Genomic DNA, 24013 nt, shown 5'->3' on the forward strand with positions numbered 1-24013 from the left:
CTTTGTGAGAATTTTAACCCTAAAAAGTGATTCAACTTTCAATTTCTTTCTTTTTTTTGGGGGGGGAGGGGGCAACACCCTCAGCACATGGAAGTTCCCAGGTTAGGCGTCCAATCGGAGCTACAGCTGCTGGCTTATACCACCACAAAAACGAAGGAGCCAAGCCATGTCTGAGACCTATACCACAGCTCACGGCAACACTGAATTCTTAACCCACTGAGCGAGGCCAGGGATCAAAACCACAACCTTATGGTTCCTAGTCAGATTCATTTTGGTTGTGCCACAACAGGAACTCCAACTTTCAATTTCTTATAAGGTGAAAAGAGTTACATCAAATAGCCTCCTATCAACCCCCTCTCCCCTCTTCCTACTTAAATGTGAAGTCAAAGGGAAGATAACTATAAACAGGATGCCTGACAGTTCAGTAATACTTTATTGCAAGTAGGAATGGCTACAAGAGCCAAACCATTTTTAAGTTAACTGGGCTTAGCAAATGAGAAACATACAAAAAGAGATCATGACAGAGACTGCTTTGTTCTTCACTTGTCCTTAAAATTAACCAAGATCCATTAGTATTCATTTCTCTGGTTTGGACACACTCATTTGCAAAGAAAATGACTTGAGTTCCTGCTGAGTCAACTCATGAATGTCCATGAGAATGAGAAAAGACCACAGTCCCATTATAAATGAGAATGTCTGGGAGTTCCTGTTGTGGCCCAGTGGTAATAAACCTGACTTGTAACCATGAGGATGCAGGTTGGATCCCTAGTCTTGCTCAGTGGGTTAAGGATCTGGCTTTGGTGTAGGTCACAGATGTGGCTCGGATCCCAAGTTGCTGTGGCTGTGGTGTAGGCCAACAGCTGTAGCTCCGATTTGACCTCTAGCCTGGGAACTTCCATATGCCCCAGGTGCAGCCAATGAAAAAAAAAAAAAAAAAAAAAGAGTCTGCCAAAAAAATATATTCTCTGGACTTGAAAGGGAACACAATCAAATAGGAACTAAAGATATACACAGGCAGGCAGTGTTTCTAGTGTCTTTCCTTTCCTTTAATGTAAACCCTCAGACTGGCTGGCTCATAGGTGGAATTATTTGAAGTTGCCTAGCATGTGACAGCACACTGAATTTAATGATCAATGGTAACTGTCTTCTCCAACTGACCATATCCTACAAGACTTCACGTTGGAATGTTTGGATTGCAAAGCCAGCTTCTGAGGGTAACAAATTTTGGCCTTCTTAAGATACTCTTTGCTGAGTATCTTACCTAGCAAGGGAAAAGGAATGAATTATCAATGGGGAAAATGTAAAACTTCTCTGACCAGTGATCTGATTTTGTCTTTCTGGATTCTTCAAGGCAAAGTTTCAAAATTCAGCTATGAAATAATTTCTAAACTTCTCAATATGTAAAGGTTGAAAAACCATTTTTCTTTATCCTCATGACTTAACTCTATGGAATGAATGCCAGAAGATGGTAATTGATAAATTCTTACAATTAGCACAAACCATTGCAGGGAAAGCAACTCTAGTAATATCCGGGCTCTGGATTCAATAGCAAACCCCCAAATTCCAGGTATCAGAGATCTTGATTTTGTTGGTTCCTTCATCACCCATCACCTACCGATTTCTTAGGGCTTCAAAATGATAACATCTCATTCTATGTAAGATTTGAATATTAACAACAACAAAAAAAAAGAAATAGCAACAACAACAACGACAAAAAAAAAAAAAGATTTGAATATTAAAATGTTTTCATTTTCACAAACTTCCAACAGGAATTTTGCTATTGAACACACAAAAGAGAATCTCCTTATATAATGCAAAAGTGAGCTTCCAAATCAGCTTTCAGATGTCAGACACTGAACTGGTTCATGCTATTGATGTGGATAAATCTTCAATGTACATTATGACCAATAAATTGTTTCTAATGCCACCTTCCCATTTAATCTTGTTCTTAGCTGAAAATTCTTCTTAAAAAGGACGCATTTTCTGTTGTCCATAAGCTGCTTATAACAACAAAAGGAGATACAGAACACTTAGCTGATTTCTGGCTGAAATGTGTGAGATCTGTGTATTCTTCTGTGTATGTGTATTCTTCCCCAATGCTGAAGTATTTAGGGTCTTTCTTGGAAAGAAAAAATTAAAATAAAAATTAAAAAAATAAAGGCAACAACATTCTCTTAAATAACTTATGTTTACTGTGTGTTTTTTTCTAATGTGGATCATAAATGGTATCTATTTTATCTGGACCTCAGGTGTAGAGAACTAGATTAATTATAATCCTTAGTTCATAAAACAGTTTCATTTTGGTGAGATCTTTGGATATCTAATTTTAAGATATTTTAAAAATTTTAATATTTTTAACACTGTAAAAAGTAAACTAAAAGCCAAGACTTTGACAAAATCTTATTTCTAAGCATACAGTCTCTTTTTCCTTCATCCCATTTCCCTGCTTCTCTAACTCCCAAAATTATTACACTCAATGATGTTCCATTATCCCCTTGTTTTTCTTTTTCTAGTTTTTCTCTTGAATATATGTAATCCCTATTTATTTATTTATTTATTTATTTGCTTTTTAGGGCTGCACCCGCAGCATGTGGAGGTTCCCAAGCTAGGGCACTACAGCTGCCAGCCTACACCACAGCCACAGCAACACCAGATCCTTAACCCACCAATCGAGGCCAGGGATTGAACCCGCAACTGCATGGTTACTAGTCAGATTGGTATCAGCTGCACCACCACAGGAACTCGTGTAATCCTTATTTTTTAACTTTTAAAAGATATTTTAGTTTTATAAACACGTTATCATTCAGAATGAGACCTTTTGGGACTTATTTTTTTCACTTAGTCTCAGCCACAACACTGTATCTTTGTGGTTTACTCTGTTGTATGTAACATTTTGCAGTTTTGCTTTTCAAACTCTGTTCTCCCATTAGTGGGCATTTAAGCTGTTTCTGGCTTTTAGGTGTTTCTTGGTTCTAGCGACTGTGAACAACACTGCTATGAACATTTGTACATCTGCCCCCTGTAGTATACAACAAAGAGATTCTCCTGGGAACGCCCCGAGAGAGGAAATGCAGGGTTATAAGGTATGTGAATATTCAACCTAAGGAGATAATGCCAAACTATAAGCTAAAGCAGTTACAAAAATTTATACTTTCAGTAATAACAGAAAAAGATTCTCTTAATTTTTGCCAATGGGATGGGTGTGAAAAGATATCTCACTGTGGTCCTAATTTACATTTCTCTAATTACTAATAATGTTGATCATCAACTCTCCATATAGTTGTTGGCCAGCTTCCCTGGGATCCAACCTCACCCACCAATGGGCCAACATCAACTCTGGGAAACCTCAGACCCCAGAGCCAGCTGAGTCAGGACCTGGCCCCGATTACCAGCAGACAGACACCAGCCCCAGAACCCTCCCAGGACACAGCCCCATCTACCAGTGCTGACAGCTTCTGCATTAGGCAGGGCCTGACAACCAACCTGACCAGGAGCCAGCCATGCCTACTAATGCACCCACAGTAGTCTGCCTGTCACGACAGAAGGGTTTATGTAACACTTACCTAAAGGGCACCCCTAAAGTATATAGGTCTGGTGACCAGAGGAGAGTACACTGCTGGCCCACAGGCATCTCCTATATAATGCCATTTCTCCATGATCAGGAAACATAACTTACTAAATACACAAAAATAAAAAACAAAGAATTAATCAAAATAGGGCAACAGATGAGTATGTTCTAAACAAAGTAATAAGATAAAACCCAAGAAGAAGAACTAAGTGAAGTAAAGATAAGCAATTTAGACAATAAAGAGTTTAAGGTAATGATCATAAAAATGCTCAAAGAACTTGGGAGTAGATTGGATGAATACAGTGAGAAGTTGGAAGTTTCTAACAAAGAGTTAGAAAATATAAAAAAGAACCAGAGACTACGAATACGATAATTGAAATAAAAAATACACTAGAAGGATTCAACAGTAGATTAGTAGACACAGAGGAATGGATCAGTGTGCTGGAAGATAGAGTAGTGGAAATCACTCAAGCTGAACAGAATACAGAAAAAATAATTTTTTAAAACAGACTTCTGGGACAACACCAAGCATACAGCATTTGCATAATAGGTGTTCCAGAAGAAGAGAGAGAAGAAGGTACAGAGAACATATTTGAAGACAAAATAGCTAAGAACTTTCCTAATTTGGAAAAGAAAACAGATATCCAGGTCCAGGAAGCACGGAGTCTCAAACAAGATCAACCCAAAGAGGACCATACTAAGGTACACTGCAATTAAAATAGCAAAAACTGGAGTTTCCTTTGTGGCTCAGCGGTTAACGAACCTGACTAGGATCCATGAGGATGCAGGATCAATCCCTGGCCTCACTCAGTGGGTTAAGGATTCAGCACTGCCGTGAGCTGTGGTATAGGTGGCTGGCATGGCTCGGATCTGGTGTGGCTGTGGCTGTGGCTTAGGCTGGCGGCTGCGGCCCTGATTGGACCCCTAGCCTGGGGACCTCCATATGCTGCAGGTATGGCCTTAAAAAGCAAAATTAATTAATTAATTAAAAATAGCAAAAATTAAACAAAGTCGGAATTCCCAATGTGGTTCACTGGTAACAAACCTGACTGGCATCCATGAAGATGCAGGTTCCCTGGCCCTGCTCAGTGGGTTAAAGATTCGGTGTGCTGCTGTGAGCTGTGATGTAGGTCACAGACATGGCTCAGACCTTGTGCAGAGGTCATGGCATAGGTCAGCAGCTCAGCTCCGATTTGATCCCTAGCCTGGAAACTTCCATATGTCACATGTGCAGCCCCCAAAAAAAGAAAGAAAGAAAAGCCACAACCAAGAATACTCTACCTGGCAAGGCTATTATTCAGATTTGAAGGAGAGATCAAGCTTTACATACAAGCAAACGCGACAAATTTAGCACCACAAAACCAGCTTAACGAGAAATGTGGTTTTTGTTTTTTGTCTTTTTGCCTTTTCTAGAGCCGCTCCTGCAGCATATGGAGATTCCTAGGCTAGCGGTCTAATCGGAGCTGTAGCTGCCGGCCTACACCACAGCCACAGCAACACAGGATCCAAGCCATGTCTTCGACATACACCACAGCTCACAGCAATGCCAGATCCTTAACCCACATCGAGGCCAGGGATCAAACCCGCAATCTCATGGTTCCTAGTCAGATTCGTTAACTACTGAGTCACAACGGGATCCAAATGTTAAAGGTATTTCTCTAAGGAGAAAAAGAAAAGGACACAAGTAGAAATACAAAATTATGAAAGGAAAAATCTTACTGGTAAAGGCAAATATACAGTAAAGGTAGCTGATGAGTTAATTATAAAGCTACTAGGAAGGTTAAAAGACAAAATTATCAATGGAACATTACTTGGCCAGAGAGAGGAGCAAGTTAGTGCCATTTGCCACAACATGGATGGACCTGGAGATTGTTGTACTGGGTGAAATGGGTCAGATGAAGAAAGACAAATATCACATGAGATCACTAATATGTAGTATCTAATAAAAAATGATGTGGGGGAGCTTGTCTACAAAAGAGAAATAGACTCAAGGATTTCAAGACCAGAAGTGTGGTTGCTGGGAAAACACTGGGGGGAGGCAAGAATTGGGAGGCTGGGATTGGCATGTACACACAAAATTGCTACAAAATATAAAATCAATAAATAACAAGGACCTATTGTATATCACAGGGAAGTCTATTCAGTGATCTGTGATGGCCTGTGTGGGGAAAGAATCTGAAAAAAGAACACACACACAAACACACACACACACACACACAGCTGATTCACTTCGCTGTGTACCTGAAACTAACACAACATTGTGGGTCAACTATACTCCAATAAAATTCATTAAAAAAAGACAAAAGTATCAAAATCATCTATATCCACAATAAGCATTAAGGGATATACACACCAAAAAAGGATGTAAAGTATATTAAAAACAGTAAACGTCAGGGAATAAAAATGTAGGATTGCTAAAATGCATTCAAATTTAAGAGATCAGCAACTTAAAATATGGATAGATAGATTGCTATATATAAACTTCATGGTAACCACAAACCAAAAAAATCTATAATAGATACACACTTAAAAAAGAGAAAGGAATCCAAACATAACACTAAAGTTAGTCATCAAATAAATCACAAGGGAAGAGGAACTCTCTTGTAGTACAGTGGGTTAAAAAAAGAAAAAAAAAAAAAAAAAAGCAGAGTTCCCGTTGTGACTCAGTGGTTAATAATCCGACTAGGAATCATGAGGTTGCGGGTTCGATCCCTGACCTTACTCAGTGGGTTAAAGATCCAGTGTTGCCGTGAGCTGTGGTGGAGGTTGCAGACTCAGCTAGGATCCCGAGTTGCTGTGGCTCTGGCGTAGGCCGGCGGCTACAGCTCCAATTCAACCCCCAGCCTGGGAACCTCCATATGCCACAGGAGCAGCCCAAGAAATGGCAAAAAGACAAAATAAAATAAAATTCCTGATTCTGTGTTCTTTCTACTACATTAGCCAAAATGTATAGCTGAAATGATGAATAAAAATATTTAAAACAAAAAAGCAAGATACAATTTTGGATTAACAGATGCAAACTATTGCCTTTGGAATGGATATGCAATAAGATCCTGCAGTATAGCACTGGGAACTATATCTAGTCAATTATGATGGAGCATGATAATGTGAGAAAAAGAATGTATATATGTATGTGTAACTGAGTCACCTTGCTGTACAGTAGAAAACTAACAGAACACTGTAAACCAGCTATGATGGAAAAAATAAAAATCATTTAAAAAAAAAGAAAAAAGCAAGATACAATTATGTGCTGTTTACAAGAAACCCATTTTAAGTATAATTATATAGATAGGTTAAAAGCAAAAGGATAGGAGTGCCCGTCGTGGTGCAGTGGTTAACGAGTCCGACTAGGAACCATGAGGTTGCGGGTTCGGTCCCTACCCTTGCTCAGTGGGTTAAGGATCCGGCATTGCCGTGAGCTGTGGTGTAGGTCACAGACTCGGCTTGGATCCAGTGTTGCTGTGGCTCTGGCGTGGGCCGGTGGCTACAGCTCCGATTTGACTCCTAGCCCGGGAACCTCCATGTGCCGAGGGAGCGGCCCAAGAAATAGCAAAAAGACAAAAGAAAAAAAAAAAAAAAGTAAAAGGATAGTAGTTCCTGTCATGGGTTAGCAGTTGGCGAACCTGACTAGTATCCATGAGGAGGGGAGGTTGATCCTTGGCCTCATTCAAAGGATTAAGGATCTGGTGTTGCCATGAGCTGTGGTGTTGGTCACAGATGGGGCTCGGATTCAGCGTTGCTGTGGCTCTGGCATAGGCCAGCAGCTACAGTTCCAGTTGGGCCCCCAGCCTGGAAATCTCCATATGCTGAGGGTGTGGCCCTAAAAAAAAAAAAAAGACAAAACAAACAAACAAAACAGAGAGCTAAAACGATTAAACTTTTATAAGAGTTTTAGCTCTCTGTTTTGTTTGTTTGCATCCTTGGGGTAGGCAGATTTCTTAGAACACAGGAAGCATTATCCACAAATGAAAGAAACTAACAAATTGGACTTCATCAAAATTTAAGGATTCAGCAGTTAATGAAACCGACTAGTATCCATGAGGATGTGGGTTGAACCCCTGGCCTTGCTCAGTGGGTTAAGGATCCAGCATTGCACAGCTCAGATCCACGTTGCTGCTGCTATGGCTGTGGCGCAGGCCAGCAGCTGCAGCTCTGACTTAACCCCTAGCCTGGGAACCTCCATATGCCGTGGGTTTGGCCCTAAAAAGACAAAAAACAAACAAACAAAAATTTTAAACCTGTTTTTTTAAAAGACATTGTTAAAAATAAAATAAGGCAGCAAATCACAGACTTGGAGAAATATTTTACAAAACATTTATCTGATAAAAGACTTAAAAACAGAATATGTAAAGAATTTTTACATCAAAATAATAGTAAGACCAGGAGTTCCCCTTGTGGCTCAGTGGTAATGAAACCAACTAGCACCCATGAGGAGGAGGGTTTGATCCCTGGCCTCACTCAGCGGGTTAAGTATCTGGCGTTGTTTTGAGCTATGGTGCAGGTCACCAACACAGCTAGGACCTGGCATTGCTGTGGCTGTGGTATAGGCTGGCAGCTGCAGCTCTGATTTGACCCCTAGCCTGGGAATTTCCATATGCCATGGGTGTGGCCCCCAAAAAGATAACAACAATAATAATAATGATAATAGGAGTTCCCATCATGGCTCAGTGGTTAACGAACCTGACCAGTATCCATGAAGATGTGGGTTCGGTCCCTGACCTTGCTCAGCGGGTTAGGGATCCGGCCTTGTCGTGAGCTATGGTGTAGGTCACAGACGAAGCTTGGATCCTACATTGCTGTGGCTGTGGTGTAGGCCAGCAGCTACAGCTCTGATTCGACCCCTAGCCTGGGAACTCCACATGCCTCAGGTGCAGCCCTAAAAAGACAAAGAACAAAATAATAATAATAATAATAATAATAATACAAACAGCTGTTTTTTTAAATGAGCAAAAGAATAGAACAGATGCTTCAACAATGAAGACATAAGAAAGTCCATTAAGCACTCTTGAGTCATTAGGCAAATCCAAGTAAAACCAGAGTGAGATACCACTGTACACACTAGAATGACTAGAATTTAAAAAACTGAAAATACCAAGTGTTCAAGAGGTTATGGAGCAACAGAACTCTCCACCACAGGGGAGAATACAAAAATGGTACAGCTTCTTTGTTTTTGTTTTTTTTGTTTTTTTTTTTTTAAATAAACCCATCTCTTTATTTTTCAAATGAGATTGACTCCAAGAGAAAACAAGCTACTCAAGGTCACACAGCCAATTAGCAATAAGAAAAGTCCCATAACAGGGCTCCTGACTCCCTCAGGCAACAACCATCCCCCCACACTGTGGCGCATGCAAATCCAACTGAACATTACCCATCACGGCTTTCCAAAAAATAACTGCAATAAATACAAAGTTCTTCTTCTAAGTAATTAAAATGTGACTATATACTTTTTAAGCTGTTGTAAATTAATGCCGATTCTGTAAATAATGTTTAAGAAACACTAAGCCTTTACCACTAAATAACTTTAATAAATTAAAAATATTTCATTTTAAACAAAATCAAATTTGAGCACACTACTTCAAAATCCTCAACATTCTTAAAACGTTCATGTTAGATATATAATGCATTTTCCAAAGGGCCGATTAATTAACTGAAGGTACAGCTTCTTTGGAAAACAGTTTACAATTTCCTACAAGATTACTTACACTTACCATATGATTTTGCAATTCCACTTCAAGCAATGTATGTACTCGAGAAATGAAAACAAATCTACATAAAGACCTGTATATAAATGTTATTTCAGGGCAGCTTCAGTAATAATATCCCCAAACTGGAAGCAACACAAATATGAAACAAGTGAACGAACAAATAAATTCTAGTAAATCCAATTAATGGAATACTATCAGCAATTAAAAAGGAATAAACTAATGATATACACAACATGTATCAATCTTAAAAGGATTAAACTAAGTACACAAAGCCAGACATGAAAGACTACATGTTGTGTGATTCCATTCTAGAAAATACAGTGACAGAAAGCTAATCAGTGGTTGACATACAGGGACAGTGGAAAGGAGAGAGGACTGACTGCAAACGGGCAGGAGGGAACTTTGGAGGGTGATGAAAATGTCCTGTATTTTTTATTTTGGTGATTACAAAACAACGTACATTGACTAAAACTCACAAAACTGGACATTTAACATGGGTGGATGCTAACGTAAGCAAATTATGCACAATAAAGTTAATTTTTTAAAAAAGGGCATTTAGTTTCATTCCTTTTCTGAAGTCTACAGAGGTTCTCAAGATCTTAGGTAATTCCCCAAAGGTCTCAACATCCAATCTGCTCCACTTTTAGGACCTGACTTTGATTTCTACTACTTACATGCTGATGATTAAATTATAGCACCTCTACAAAGGATCATAAGAGACTACTATGAGAAACTATACACCAATAAAATGGACACCCTAGAAGAAATGGACAAATTCTTAGAAAGGTACAACCACCCAATACTGAACCAGGAAGAAACAGAAAATATGAACCAACCAATCACCAGTACTGTGAAATTGATTCAGTAATTTTACAATTACCGACGAACCAAAGTCCTGGACCAGATGGCTTCACAGGTGAATCTTCTACCAAACATTCAGAAGTAATTAAAACCTATCCTTCTGAAACTATTCTAAAAAATTGCAGAGGAGAGAACACTGCCAAACTCTTCTATGAGGCCACTATTACCCTAATACCAAAACCAGACAAAGATATTACAAAAAAAGAAAATTAAAGGTCAATATCACTGATGAACAAAGACAAAAAAACAAATCCTCAACAAAATACTAGCAAACTGAATCCAACAATACATTAAAACAATCTATACCATGATCAAGTGGGATTTATCCTAGGAATGCAAGGATTTTTCAATATCCACAAATTAGTCAGCATGTACACTACATTAACAAATTGAAGAATAAAAACCATATGATCATCTCAATAGATGCAGATAAAACTTTTGATAAAATTCAACATGCATTTATTATAAAAAAAAATCTCCAGACTGGCCAGAGTGGGCATAGAAGGAATGTACCTCAGCATAATAAAGGCCATATGTGAAAAACCCACAGCTAACATCATTCTTAATGATGAAAACTTGAAGGCATGTCCTCTCTGGTCAGTAACAAGACAAGGATGCCCACTTTTCTTCAAAATAGTCTTGGAAGTCCTAGCCACAGCAATCAGAGAACAAAAAGACATAAAAGGAATCTAAAATGGAAAAGAAGTAAAACTGTCACTGTTGGCAGATGACACGATACTATATTGTTGCAGATGACATGATTTCTATACTATACATAGAAAATCCTAAAAGACACTGCCAGAAAAAAACAGAGCTCATCAGTGAATTCCGTAAAGTTGCAAGATGCAAAACTAATAGAAATCTGTTGCACTTTTATACACTAATAGAAATCTGTTGCACTTTTATACACTAACAGCAAAAGATCAGAAAGAGAAATTAAGGAAACAATTTCATTTACCATCACTTTGAAAAGAATAAAATACCTAGGAATAAACCTACCTAAAGAAGCAGAAGTCCTTGGAGTTCCTGTCGTGGCACAGTGGTTAACGAATCCGACTAGGAACCATGAGGTTGCGGGTTCGGTCCCTGGCCTTGCTCAGTGGGTTAAGGATCCGGCGTTGCCATGAGCTGTGGTGTAGGTTGCAGACGCAGCTCGGATCCCGAGTTGCTGTGGCTCTGGCGTAGGCTGGTGGCTACGGCTCCGGCTCCGATTAGACCCCTAGCCTGGGAAGCCCCATATGCCGTGGGAGCAGCCCAAGAAATGGCCAAAAGACAAAAAAAAAAAAAAAAAAAAAAAAAAAAAAAAAAAAGAAGCAGACGTCCTGTACTCCAAAAACTATTAAGATGAAATAAAAGAAATAGACAATGACACAAACAGATGGAAAGATATACTGTGTTCTTGGATTAGAAGAATCAATATTGTCAAAACGATTATACTTCCCAAGGCAATCTGCAAATTCAATGCAATCCACATCAAATTACCAATGGCATTTTTCCAGAACTAGAACAAAATTTTTTAAAATTTGTATGCAAACACAGACCCCAAAGAGCCAAAAAAATCTCTTCTTTTTTTGCCTTTTAGGGTTGCACCTGTGGCATTGGGAGATTCCTAGGCTAGGGGTTGAATAAACCAGCCTATGCCACAGCAACAGGGGATCCAAGCCGTGCCTGTGACCTACACCACAGCTCACAGCAACACTGGATCCTTAACCCACCGAGCAAGGCCAGGAATCGAACCTGCATCCTCATGGATGCTAGTAGGATTCGTTTCCACTGAGCCACAATGGGAACTCCTCAAAACAATCTTGAGAAAGAACAGAACTGGAGGAATCATACTCCTTGATTGCAGACTATACTACAAAGCTACAGTACTCAAGACAGTGTGGTACTGGCACAAAAACAGACAGATCAATGGAACAGGACAGAAAGCCAAGAAATAAACCCATCACTTATGGTCAATCAATGTACAACAAAGGATGCAAGAATATACAATGGAGAAAAGACAGTCTCTTTGATAAGTGGTGTTGGGAAAACTGGACAGCTACATGTAAAAAAATGAATTCAGAACATTCTCTCATACTATATACAAAAATAAACTCAAGCTTGGGCTTATCAGACACAACCTAGAATAGATTTATAAGGAGATCCTGCTGAATAGCATTGAGAACTATGTCTAGATACTCATGTCGCAACAGAAGAAAGGGTGGGGGAAAAAACTGTAACTGCAATGTATACATCTAAGGATGACCTGACCCCCTTGCTGTACAGTGGGAAAATAATAAAATAAATAAATAAATAAATAAACTCAAAATGGATTAAGGACCTAAATATAAGACTGGATACTAAAAAACTCCTAGAAGAAAATATAAGCAAAACACTCTTTGACATAAACTGCAGCAATATTTTTTTGGATCCATCTTCAGAGTAATGGAAATAAAAACAAAAATAATCAAATGGGGGAGTTCCCTGGTGTCCTAGTGGGTTAAGGGTCTGGTGCTATCACTGCTCTGGCTGTCACTGCTGTGGTGTGGGTTCAATCCCAGGCCCTAAAACTTCCACATGCCAAGGGTGCAGTCAAAACAAACAAACAAATAGGACCTAATTAAACTTAAAAGCTTTTATACAGCAAAGCAAAGCATAAACAAAACAAAAAGACAACCCACAGACTGTGAGAAAATATTTGCAAACAATGTCATAGACAAGGGATTTATCTTCAAAATATACAAGCAGTTCATACAGCTTAAATTTAAAAACAAAAAAAATTTTTAAATAAGCAGATTAGGAGTTCCTGTTGCGATGCAACAGGATCAGCAGCATCTTGGGAGTGCTGGGACGCTTGGGAACCCAGTTCAGCATAGTAGGTGAAAGAAGCCAGCATTGCTGCAGCTGCAACATAAGTCACAACTGCAGCTTGGACCTGATCCCTGGCCCGGGAACTCTATATGCCCCAGGAAGGTCAAAAAAGGAAAAAATAAAATAGGGCAGAAGACCTAAAAGAGATATTTCTCTGAAGAAGACATATAGATGGTCAAAAAGATACCCAATATCGCTAATTATCAGAGAAATACAAATCAAAACTTTGAGGTATCACCTCACATCAGTCAAAATGGCCATCATTAAAAAGTCTAGGAGGGGAGTTCCTATCCTGGTTCAGCAGAAACGAATCTGACTAGCATTCATGAGGATGCAGGTTCAATCCCTGGCCTCATTCAGTGGGTAAGGATCCAGTGTTGCCATGAGCTGTGGTGTAGGTTGAAGATGCAGCTCGGATCTGGCATTGCTGTGGCTGTGATGTAAGCCAGCAGCTGCAGCTCCAATTCGACCCCTAGTCTGGGAACCTCCATATGCCAAGGATATGGCCCTAAAAAAACAAAAAAAAAAGTCTAGGAGGAGTTCTCGTGGCTCAATGGGTTAAGGATCCAGTGTTATCACTGCAAAGGATTGGGTGGCTGCTATGACACAGGTTTGATTCCTGGCCCAAGGATTTTCACATGCTGCAGGTATACAGTCAAAAAAAAAAAAAAAAGATTTGATAGATATAAATACACACACATACACAATGGAATATTAGTCATAAAAAAGAAATAATGCCATTTGTAGCAACATGAGGTCAGTCAAAGACTTTAGACAAATACAGTATCCCTTTTATGTGGAATCTAAAAAAATGATACAAACGAATGTATTTACAAAACAGAAACAGATTCACAGACATAGAAAACATATTAGGAGTTCCCACTATGACTCAGTGGAAACATACCTGCATCCATGAGGATGCAGGATGGATCCCTGGCCTCAATCAGTGAGTTAAGGTTCTGGCGTTGCAGTGAGCTATGGTATAGGTTGCAGATGCAGCTCGGATCCCGTCTTGCTGTGGCTCTTGCGTAGGCCAGCAGCTATAGCTCTGAGTCGATCCCTAGCCTGGGAACCTCCATATGCCTTGGGTGCAGCCTTAAAAAAAAAACCAAAAAAGAAAGAAAGAAAAGAAAAGAAAACAAATTACAGTTACCAAAGGGGATAGCAGGGCAGAAGGGAGAGAGAAATTAGGAGTTTGGGATTAGCAGATGTATACTACTACATACAAAATAGATAAACAAGAAACTAGGGTATAGCACAGGGGACTACATTAACTATCCTATAATAACCTATAATGGAAAAGAATCTGAAAAAGAATGTGTGTATGTGTATGTATATGTATATATACATTCAGTTTTATATATATATATAACTGAATCACTTTGCTGAACACCTGAAACTAATAAAGCACTGTAAATTAACTATACTTCAACAACAGAAAACGGCTTAAAAAAAAAAGTAGAACACCTCTGAAACACAAAAACACTAAATTTCCTGAGTACTGTTCTGAAAATACATAGACCAGGCTCACATAAAACCTATATGCTATCATCTCCAGCCAAATCACAGATGCAAACAGTATTTGATGCTTCTGGAACTTTTCAGGCTTCCTTTTTACTTTTCTCATCTCCCCAATGTACCACTAATGTCTAAAAGCTAATTCCTATACAAGAGACAAACCTCAGTTTCAGAGACTGCAATTCTAGACAGCAGATCAACTTCAAACACACGTAATCTATTTGCCAACATCTAACAGAACTCACTGCATTTTCCACAAAGATTAATAAACTTCTCACTATATTGCCACTCCCAAAAGAACCAAAGGCAAATAAAAAACACTGCAACCAAGAGAAAAATTAAGTAGATTGGGCTATCAGCTGCAATTAGGTTTTGAAGAACAAACAAAGGCATTCAGGAGAGGGGTTGACACATATCATCCAGAATTCAAGTTGGGCTTTCCTGCATATCTACAACAGCAAGAAATTGGAAATGTATAAAATAGCCCGTGTGAACTGAATTCAGAATATAATGAGGAGCTTGGGGAAAACTAGAGTTAATTATTCACAGAGATATCTCCAAGAAAATGAAAAAGAACAAGATATGGAAGGGGGCAGAGGGCACTGACATGGACAAACTGTATTACCCCAATGTTTTGGAAGATACCACCTTTTAAAATTAATCTTGCTCTACAGAGTCAAAAAAAGAAACTGCTATTAGCAAAGAGATAGGACAACCAATAAAAGTTGAAACAAACAAAACAAACTCACATATGATTATGTGAGTTTATGATTTGCATACCAGAATGCAAACTTAAAACTGTCTAAAAATAAAATGGAACTATACTTAAATAGAAATAGGACTTTTCTTCATTATTGTAGTTCACCCCCTGCAATAAATTAGGGTCAGTGTCTTTTATTTATGTGTAAATACATATTTCGGGCAGGCAAACTGACCTAGGCTGCAGTCATTTCTTCTAGCGCCCTAATATATATGACAAATAAGACTGGGAAAAATAAAAGGTAGGTGTTTGAGGATCCAGTTGGGCTGACACTCACCACAAACTTCTCACCATTCTGTTCCACATGTTTGTATGTGGGGACCGATATGGGCACTGCTTGCTTTTCTGTGTAATCATAAAATGATTGTCCCAGCGAGTCGTCACTTGGATCTAGATTATCTGCCTCATGAGGAGGTACAGATAACACTGTCAAGATCAATTCCTTCTCGCCTGCTCGGATCAGGTCCACCACCTGCTTGTGGGTCGCTCCCTCAACATTCACGCCGTTCCTAAGGGGGAAAAGGGAAAAAGATAATCCCATAAACCAGAAGGGTCCAAACATCTTATATCTCACTTCCTGCCCCAACTCCAGAGTCATGAACTATGAACCATAAAATCAAAAGATCATTTGGTTCTTGAAAAGCTATTTCTGTTTTTACAAATTATAACTTGAAAAAACTGTCTGAACTTGACAGGGAGAGAAAATGGAAACAGGTAAGAAGACCCTACCCTTCCTCTATGCTAGAACCTCATACAGAGCTTCAGGAAAATACATGGGAAGGAGGGTAAAGCTGAGGAGAGAACAAAACTTTTAAAGTTAAAGAGTCTAATTTCCTCATGCTAGCTAAGCGTGTATACAATACAGTACAATAAGGTGGCTTTTAACAATCTTGCCATTTGAACTGTTCTTTATCCTTTTGAAACCTCTGGAATCAGGAATTCTGTCAGAAGAAATCTTTTACAAAATGTGCTCCTTAATTTGTTAAGACCCAAAAAGTATGACTAAGATAATTCTTTTACATTTATATCTGATTTCTCCCCATTATCTTCAAATCAGTAAACTTAATTTTCCTTTACACCAAGTTTTATCACCCTAGGAGTTAAATGGCATATATCTTCACACACACTAGTTTTATCACCCAGTTTTTTAAAAGGCAAGGAGATAATCTCTCTAAAACTGTACTATCTGACCCAACTTCCCTTTTTCCCCCAATCATTTCAATTAATCTCTCTTAGGATTCTATCTACTCTTTGTCTGCTCTGTGCTATCTCACTTAAAGCCCTGTGTAATCAGTTCAAATTAAAAAATGTATGGCTAAGATTGCACAGTAAATCAACCTACCAATTCACCTTCCTGTTCCACTGTGTATAAAAAGGCAGAAATGAAGAAAAGTACAAGGTTTGGAAGAACAATAATTTTGTCAAGATGCTGAGTCTCAACAAAACCCACTCAGCAAACTGCGCTACCTTCCCAGAATGCTGACCCAGCCTGCTATCTCAGCAAAAACCACTAGGCAGCTAGGTGACCTGGAGGTTCCCTCCATGACTATCCCAAGAGGGCTAGGAAATACACACCTGGCCTTCAGTCAGTTTGATAATAGCTTGTTTACTAACTTCAGAGTTAGACTCTTTTTCAGTTCTGTTCCAAACCATCAGGGTTTTTCCTTCCCGAAAATGATGCTAAGTTTAGTAACGAGCCTTCCACAAACTTTTCAATCACTGGAACTGTCTCTTTCAGAGTTTACTACTTGAAACATTCATTTACATAAACAGAACAGGAGATCATCCAGCTAAGCCTCCTTCCTTATTTTGGGTTTAACAATCTAGCCATTAAATTCAGCACACTTGACATTGCACAACCTAAAGTCTAACTTACACACGCACATACAATACAGCAATTTTACAACTGGTTAGCTAAAGAAGAAAATAAAGAGCTCCCTCCACCGATGGAAATCTGGGCTTTCAAAGTTCAGATCAGGTCATACCAATGACCAGACCAAAAAAAAAAAGTTAGTTCTTTGATTACAGAGCAAGATGGTAAAATAGAAAGAAAATGGGCTTTGGAGCTAGATCTACATGGGTTCAAGTCCTGGCCCTTGACTTTTGGTATCAGAATTGGTCTTGATCAAGTCATTTAACCTTTCGTAGCATTGCTTTCTGTATCTATAAAATGGGGGCAATGATAAGTCCCTAGCAGGGTTACTGGGAATATTAATGTAATAAAACATGTAACTTGCCAAGATCAATGTCTGAACATTCACATCAGAAGGTATATTAACAAAAGTACTATGAACCTTTGGGTTATGAAGAGATTTTGGTTAAAGAAGAAATGGAAACCTAAAGTTGGGCACCAGTAAAGGATTTCATCTAAATCTTTGACCTAATTAGTTCTGAAAAAAAATGTTCTGATGGTAGAAGAAATAAAATTGAAAAAGCAAAAGTCAGAAATCAACACAGGAGGAGTTCCCATTATGGCTCAGTGTAACGAACCCAACTAGTATCCATGAGGACGTGGGTTCCATCCAGGCCTTACTCAGTGGGTTAAGCATCTGGTGTTGCTGTGAGCAGTAGGGTAAGTCACAGATGTGGCTTGCTCAGATCCCAAGCAGCAGCTATAGCTCTGATTCAACCCCTAGCCTGCGAACTTTCATATGCTATGACAGCGGCCCTAAAGAGCAAAAAAAAAACCCAACCAACCAACACAGGAGTTTCCCCTGTGGTGTGGTGGGTTAAGAACCTGACTGCGGCAGTTTGGGTTGCTCTGGAGGTGCAGGGCTGATCCCTAGCCCAGTACAGTGGGTTAAAGGATCCAGCATTGCTGCAGCTGTGCAATAGGTCACAGCTGTGGCTCAGATTCAATGCCTGGCCTGGGAACATCCATATGCTATGAGTGTGGCCATTAAGAAAAAAAAAAAAGGAGTTCCCGTCGTGGCGCAGTGGTTAACGAATCCGACTAGGAACCATGAGGTTGCGGGTTCGGTCCCTGCCCCTGCTCAGTGGGTTAACGATCCGGCGTTGCCGTGAGCTGTGGTGTAGGTTGCAGATGCGGCTCGGGTCCCGAGTTGCTGTGGCTCTGGTGTAGGCCGGTGGCTACAGCTCCGATTCGACCCCTAGCCTGGGAACCTCCATATGCCGCGGGAGCGGCCCAAAGAAATAGCAAAAAGACAAAAAAAAAAAAAAAAAAAAAAAGCCAACATGGAGAACTTGATCTAGTTCTAGGAATCACAGCTTACTCACGAATATTCTTGTTAATTTCTTTAACAAGAAAACTAACACTTCAGTGACTGAACAAAACATCTTGGATACTAAAACACGATTTTTGTTAGTACAAAATGTGTTACGAGATGCACATTTGTGGAAAAAGTTTAAGAACTAACATTCAAATCTTACTTTTCAGCTCCCCAATTTTTTTCCTTTAAAGGATTTTGAATCTGGGCTACTCTTTCAAAAGGCTTGGGGGCTGGTGAACACCTAAAGAATTTGTATGTAAAATTATATTTATGTACACATGTATTTTTTTTTTCTGGGAAGAGGGTTTACAACTTTTATCATCTTCAGAAAGGAGTATGTAATTTCCAGAAAGGTTAAGAACTATTGCTTTCAATGCATACTTCCACACATTCAATTTTCAAATTAGAATATACTGCTCCTTGGGTCACTCACAGAAATAAGCCCTGAAAATTGGTAGAGAAACTTAAGTGAGGCTTACTCCAAGAGCAGCCAGGGAGCAAGGAAGCTTGCTTAGGTTTCATTTCTTTATTAGTTAAGACCTAGCTTCAAATTGGCTATTATCCCAAAACCCTCTAAAAACAAAACAAAACAAAAAACAGGAAAGAATTTCCAGTGTTATATTCTAAACACACTTGCTAATACTTATCTGGTTCAACTACAGAAGGAATACTATACATTCCACAATTTAATACAAGCTAGAAATTCCTTCATTCTTCAGAGAATGAAATGAAGTCAGTAAAAACCCCAGGATGTTTGATTTCAAAAAGGGCCCTCTCTCCTCAAGCATCCATAGTCATAAAAATGTTTATATGATATCCTCTTTTCTCCAAGAATGCTACTACATCAGGCTCAAATTGGGTGTGGCTCAATTTGGCCAATTCTGAAGATATAAATCATAAATTCTGCAATAAAAGGAACTTTCAACACTACAGACTTCTAGTTCAAAGCATGGGTTTTGGAGTCAGAGAGACCTGAGTTTGAATACTAACTGCGCTGTTTAACAGATGAAACATTAGGTAAAGGATTTGATATCACTAAGCCTCAATTTCTTTTTTTTTTCTTCTTTCTTTCTTTCTTTGGTCACACCCACAGCATACAGAAGTTCCCAGGCCAGGAATCAAACCCAAACCACAGTTGCTGCCTGCGCCACAGCTGAGGCAATGCCAGATCCTTAACCTACTGCACCACAAGGGAACTTCCTAAGCCTCAATGTCTTTCTTTCTTTCTTTCTTTTTGTCGTTTTGCCTTTTCTTGGGCTGCTCCCGGGGCATATGGAGGTTGCCAGGCTAGGGGTCTAATCAGAGCTATACTTGCTGGCCTACGCCTGAGCCACAGCAACACAGGATCCGAGCCGCGTCTGTGACCTACGCCATGGCTCACGGCATCTCGGGATCCTTAACCCACTGAGCAAGGCCAGGGATCAAACCCGCAACCTCATGGTTCCTGTTCGGATTTGTTAACCACTGCGCCAGGACGGGAACTCCGCCTCAATGTCTTAACCCATAAAATGAGGCTAATAATACCCTGAGCTAACAGAATTGTAAGACCTCAAATGAGATAAAGCTCTAGAATACAGTTAACACTAAGGAATGATAGTTATTTCTGTGACAGTATTTCTATTAGCTGGGAGAGAAGGTTAGCAGTATTTTGCTCTCCTGATGATACACAAACCCTTTCTACAACCAATTTCTCTTGCCTTTCTTTTGCCTTTGTAACTAGTTGGAATTCATTTGAAAATAAATGACTGGACTATCAAATCAGTGATGACAGAAACCACAGATAGGCACCTTCAGAAGAGAACTACTGCATCAGAAAACCACTTAGTGTGCACACTGCACAAAAATAAGTACTGGCCATAGATTCTACCAATTTATGCTTCTTCCACAAAGAAAGGCTTAAACACACCATCAAAAAACTTTCAACAGATATGTGTTAAACAAATATAGCAAAGTATTAATTATAGAATCTAGGTGGTAGGTGTACAGGTATTCACTGTGCAATTCCTTCCATTTTTCTGTATGTATGAAATATTTCTTCATAAATTGTGGGGGGGGGGAGGCTACCAAAAAATCCAATGATTCACAACTAAGACTAAAATTTTGTTTCCTGAGGCAACTAGGTGATACCCAATTTACTTTGTATCTTCAGCACTGTAAAGATACACTTGATAATTATAATAAAATGCCCCTCATTCTTGATATAAGACCAAAATTTGGCTCCATCTGAGAGGCTTTTAGCTACCTAATGGGAGTGGCTTTAAATAGGACTTTTATTCAACTGAAGTTAGCTAGCTGGGGAAACTGCAAAGCTAATATAAACACTCTTGACAAGCAGGAAAAAAGCTCTAAATAGTCAGAATTTGTATATTCTTTATGAAGAAAGCTGTATATAATGAAACTAGGTATGGATGAAAATATGACAGAGCCAATCACTACATGTGCCACATTAAAGAGCCATTCTACATGGTAAGCAGAATGTTATTTTGACCCCCTGTGACATTCCAGAAAGTAATTAGAGTATAATTAGTCCCCCAGAAACAGCCTACAAAAAAAAACCAGACAATAAATTTCTATAACTGCAAGCAATGAGATATACTTTTCAATTTTATAGATTAAAATACAATCGCTACATGTTTACAAAACAGTTAAAACAAAAAAGAAGTTTTGCCAAGGATGTTGAAGAGAATTAGAATTCTCATTCATTGCTAATGTGAACATGAAGCAAAAACAATCTCGCAGTTTCTTATAATATTAAACATACATTTACTATATGATCTACCAATTCCATTCCTAGGTATTTACCCAAGAGAAATGAAACCATGCCCACACAAACAATGAGTTGAAAGTTCATTGAAGCTTCATTCATCGTATTCCAAAACTAAAAATAGCCAAATGTCTATCTATCTATAAACAGATAAACTGGGACATTTTCATGCAATGGAGTATTATTCAGCAACAGAAAGGACCAAATTAATGACATCTATGACACGGATGAATCCAAAAACACAGAGCAAAGAAGTAAGATAGAAAAGAGTTTGACTGATTTGATCCCATTTATTTAAAGTTCCAGAATAGGCAAAAATATTCTATAGTGATAGAAATTAGATCAATGATTGTCTGTCAGGGATGGGGGTGGCACTGTGGCGAACAACAGACAAAAGGAAGCTTTCTGAAGTAATAGATGTGTTCTATATCTCAATTGGGGTGGTGGTTAAATGGATCTATACCTTTCTCAAATTTAAAACTCTCACTTAAAATGTATGCATTTGACTGTAAATTAAACCTCAATAGAGTTGATTTTAAAATAAAATTATATAATATCCTCATTTATAAATGTGAAATAGTAGTCCATCATCAGAATGAAATAGCCCCTACTCTACTTTTATTTTATTTTATTTCATTTTTTTTGCTTTTAGGGCCATACCCCACGCATATGGAGGTTCCCAGGCTAGGGATCCAATCAGAGCTGTAGCCACCAGACTATGCCACAGCCACAGCAATGTCGGATCCAAGCCACATCTGTGACCTACACCACAACTCACGGCAACGCCTGAGTGAGGCCAGGGATCGAACCCACAACCACATGATTAATAGTTGAATTTGTTAACCACTGTGCCACGACAGGAACTCCTACTCTACTTTTAGATTATTCTGATTTTTTTTTTTTTTTGCTGTTATGAACAATGCTGATACAAAGATCCTAGTAAATGAATCTCTATACATATACACAGCACAAAATTGTTTAGCAGATAAAACATATCCTTTTCCCTTCACCTCCCATATCTCTGTGGAAAGTAAGCTAAACCTCCAATACTTCATCTCATAAACCTATTTCAAAGAAATAAGGAAGAGAAAATTAAGCCAGAGCTAGTTACCCCTACTACTGCTTTTGGCCTTTTGTCTTAATCTCCTAAAAATAATAAGACACATGTTTTGAGCCTCGTGCAGTTAAGAACCTCAGCAATAGATGATTACAAAGCTAAGCCAGAGAACAAGAGCATCTCTCTCAAGTTCATTAAAGCCATAATGTGAGAAACAAACATCAAATTCACTAAATACTTGATTAATATCATTATATTACATCATAAATATAATTCAGATTTTATTTAGGAGTCCTTGTTAGATATTTAAGCATCCAAGGCTGTGAAGCATTTTCTTCTCACAAAGTATCTGAAAAAGAACTTGTCCAATGGATCACTTTGTTCTACAGCAGAAATTATCACAACCTTGTAAATCAACAATACTTCAATAAAACTTAAAAAAAAAAAAAAAAAGAATTGGGGGAGTTCCCTTGTGGTTCAGTTGTTAACAAACCCAACTAGGATCCACGACAATGTGGGTTTGATCCCTGGCCTCACACAGTCGGTTAAGGATCTGGTTTGCCCTGAGCTGTGGTGTGGGTTACAGACGCGGCTCAGATCCTTCATTGCTGTGGTTGTGGCGTAGGCCGGCAGCTGTAGCTCTGATTCGACCCCTAGCCTGGGAACCTCCATATGCCGCAAAGACGGCCCTAAAAAGCGGAAAAAAAAAAAAAAAAGAATTTGTTCAGCCAAATACATAACATGAGAAAAACTTTTTTTGTGTGTGTGTCTTTTTGCCATTTCTTGGGCTGCTTCCACGGCATATGGAGGTTCCCAGGCTCCGGCCTACGCCAGAGCCACAGCAACGCAGGATCCGAGCCGCGTCTGCCACATACACCACAGCTCATGGCAACGCCGGATCCTTAACCCACGGAGCAAGGCCAGGGATCAAACCCACAACTTCATGGTTCTTAGTCGGATTTGTTAACCCCTGAGCCACGACGGGAACTCCAAGAAAAACTTTTAATGACTCTGAGGTACATTAAACAAATGGACTTAAAATTCTTAAAAAATATTTAAGAAGACTATATGCAAACATGGAAAAGTCCCTATGTCAAAAGCAAAAAACAAAGACTATAAACTGCTTTGGGTTTTTTTTTTTTTTTGCATTTAAAATATAAAAATATTGTCCGTTGTGATTATGAGCACATAAGATATTTTGCCCATAAAAAGGCACACTATGTAAAATATGAAAAGAGATGAGTTAGGATGACAATGAACTACAGGTAATCTTAAAAATTTAACATAGCGTTTCTATCTTTTCAATTACACAAAGCTTTTAAAACAATTCCCTATCTTCTCTAGAATATATCTTCTTGAAAACTGGATGAAGACCTTACAAGTTGGAAAAAAATAGTTCCCTGACACATCAAAAAAAAAAAGATACATACTTCCTTTGACTTTTCACTGTTTCACTGCCTAGTTGTTGGGTACAGCTATACTATACACTAGACTATAAAAAAAAGGAACTACTTCTACTGAAATGTAAAGACGTCCTTTTTATTTTTTATTTTTATTTACTTTATTATTATTATTATTATTTTTGTCTTTTCGCCATTTTCTTGGGCTGCTCCCGAGGCATATGGAGGTTCCCAGGCAGGGGTCGAATTGGAGCCATAGCTGCCGGCCTACGCCAGAGCCACAGCAACGCCAGATCC

The 24013-nt window shown here is 38.8% G+C and overlaps 1 protein-coding gene across 3 annotated transcripts in view; it reads right to left on the reverse strand.

Annotated features, from left to right (window-relative positions):
- SNX27 (sorting nexin family member 27) overlaps window positions 1-24013 on the reverse strand; it is an 87174-nt gene that overhangs the window by 45843 nt on the left and 17318 nt on the right. For all 3 annotated transcript variants that reach the window (XM_003125761.6, XM_013997139.2, XM_021089855.1), the window contains exon 2: window positions 15543-15774. In XM_003125761.6, the coding sequence (XP_003125809.1) occupies window positions 15543-15774 (232 nt within the window). The remainder of the gene's footprint in view (window positions 1-15542; window positions 15775-24013) is intronic.

Source organism: Sus scrofa, chromosome 4 (genome assembly GCF_000003025.6).
Source record: "Sus scrofa isolate TJ Tabasco breed Duroc chromosome 4, Sscrofa11.1, whole genome shotgun sequence".
NCBI classification, from domain to species: domain Eukaryota; kingdom Metazoa; phylum Chordata; class Mammalia; order Artiodactyla; family Suidae; genus Sus; species Sus scrofa.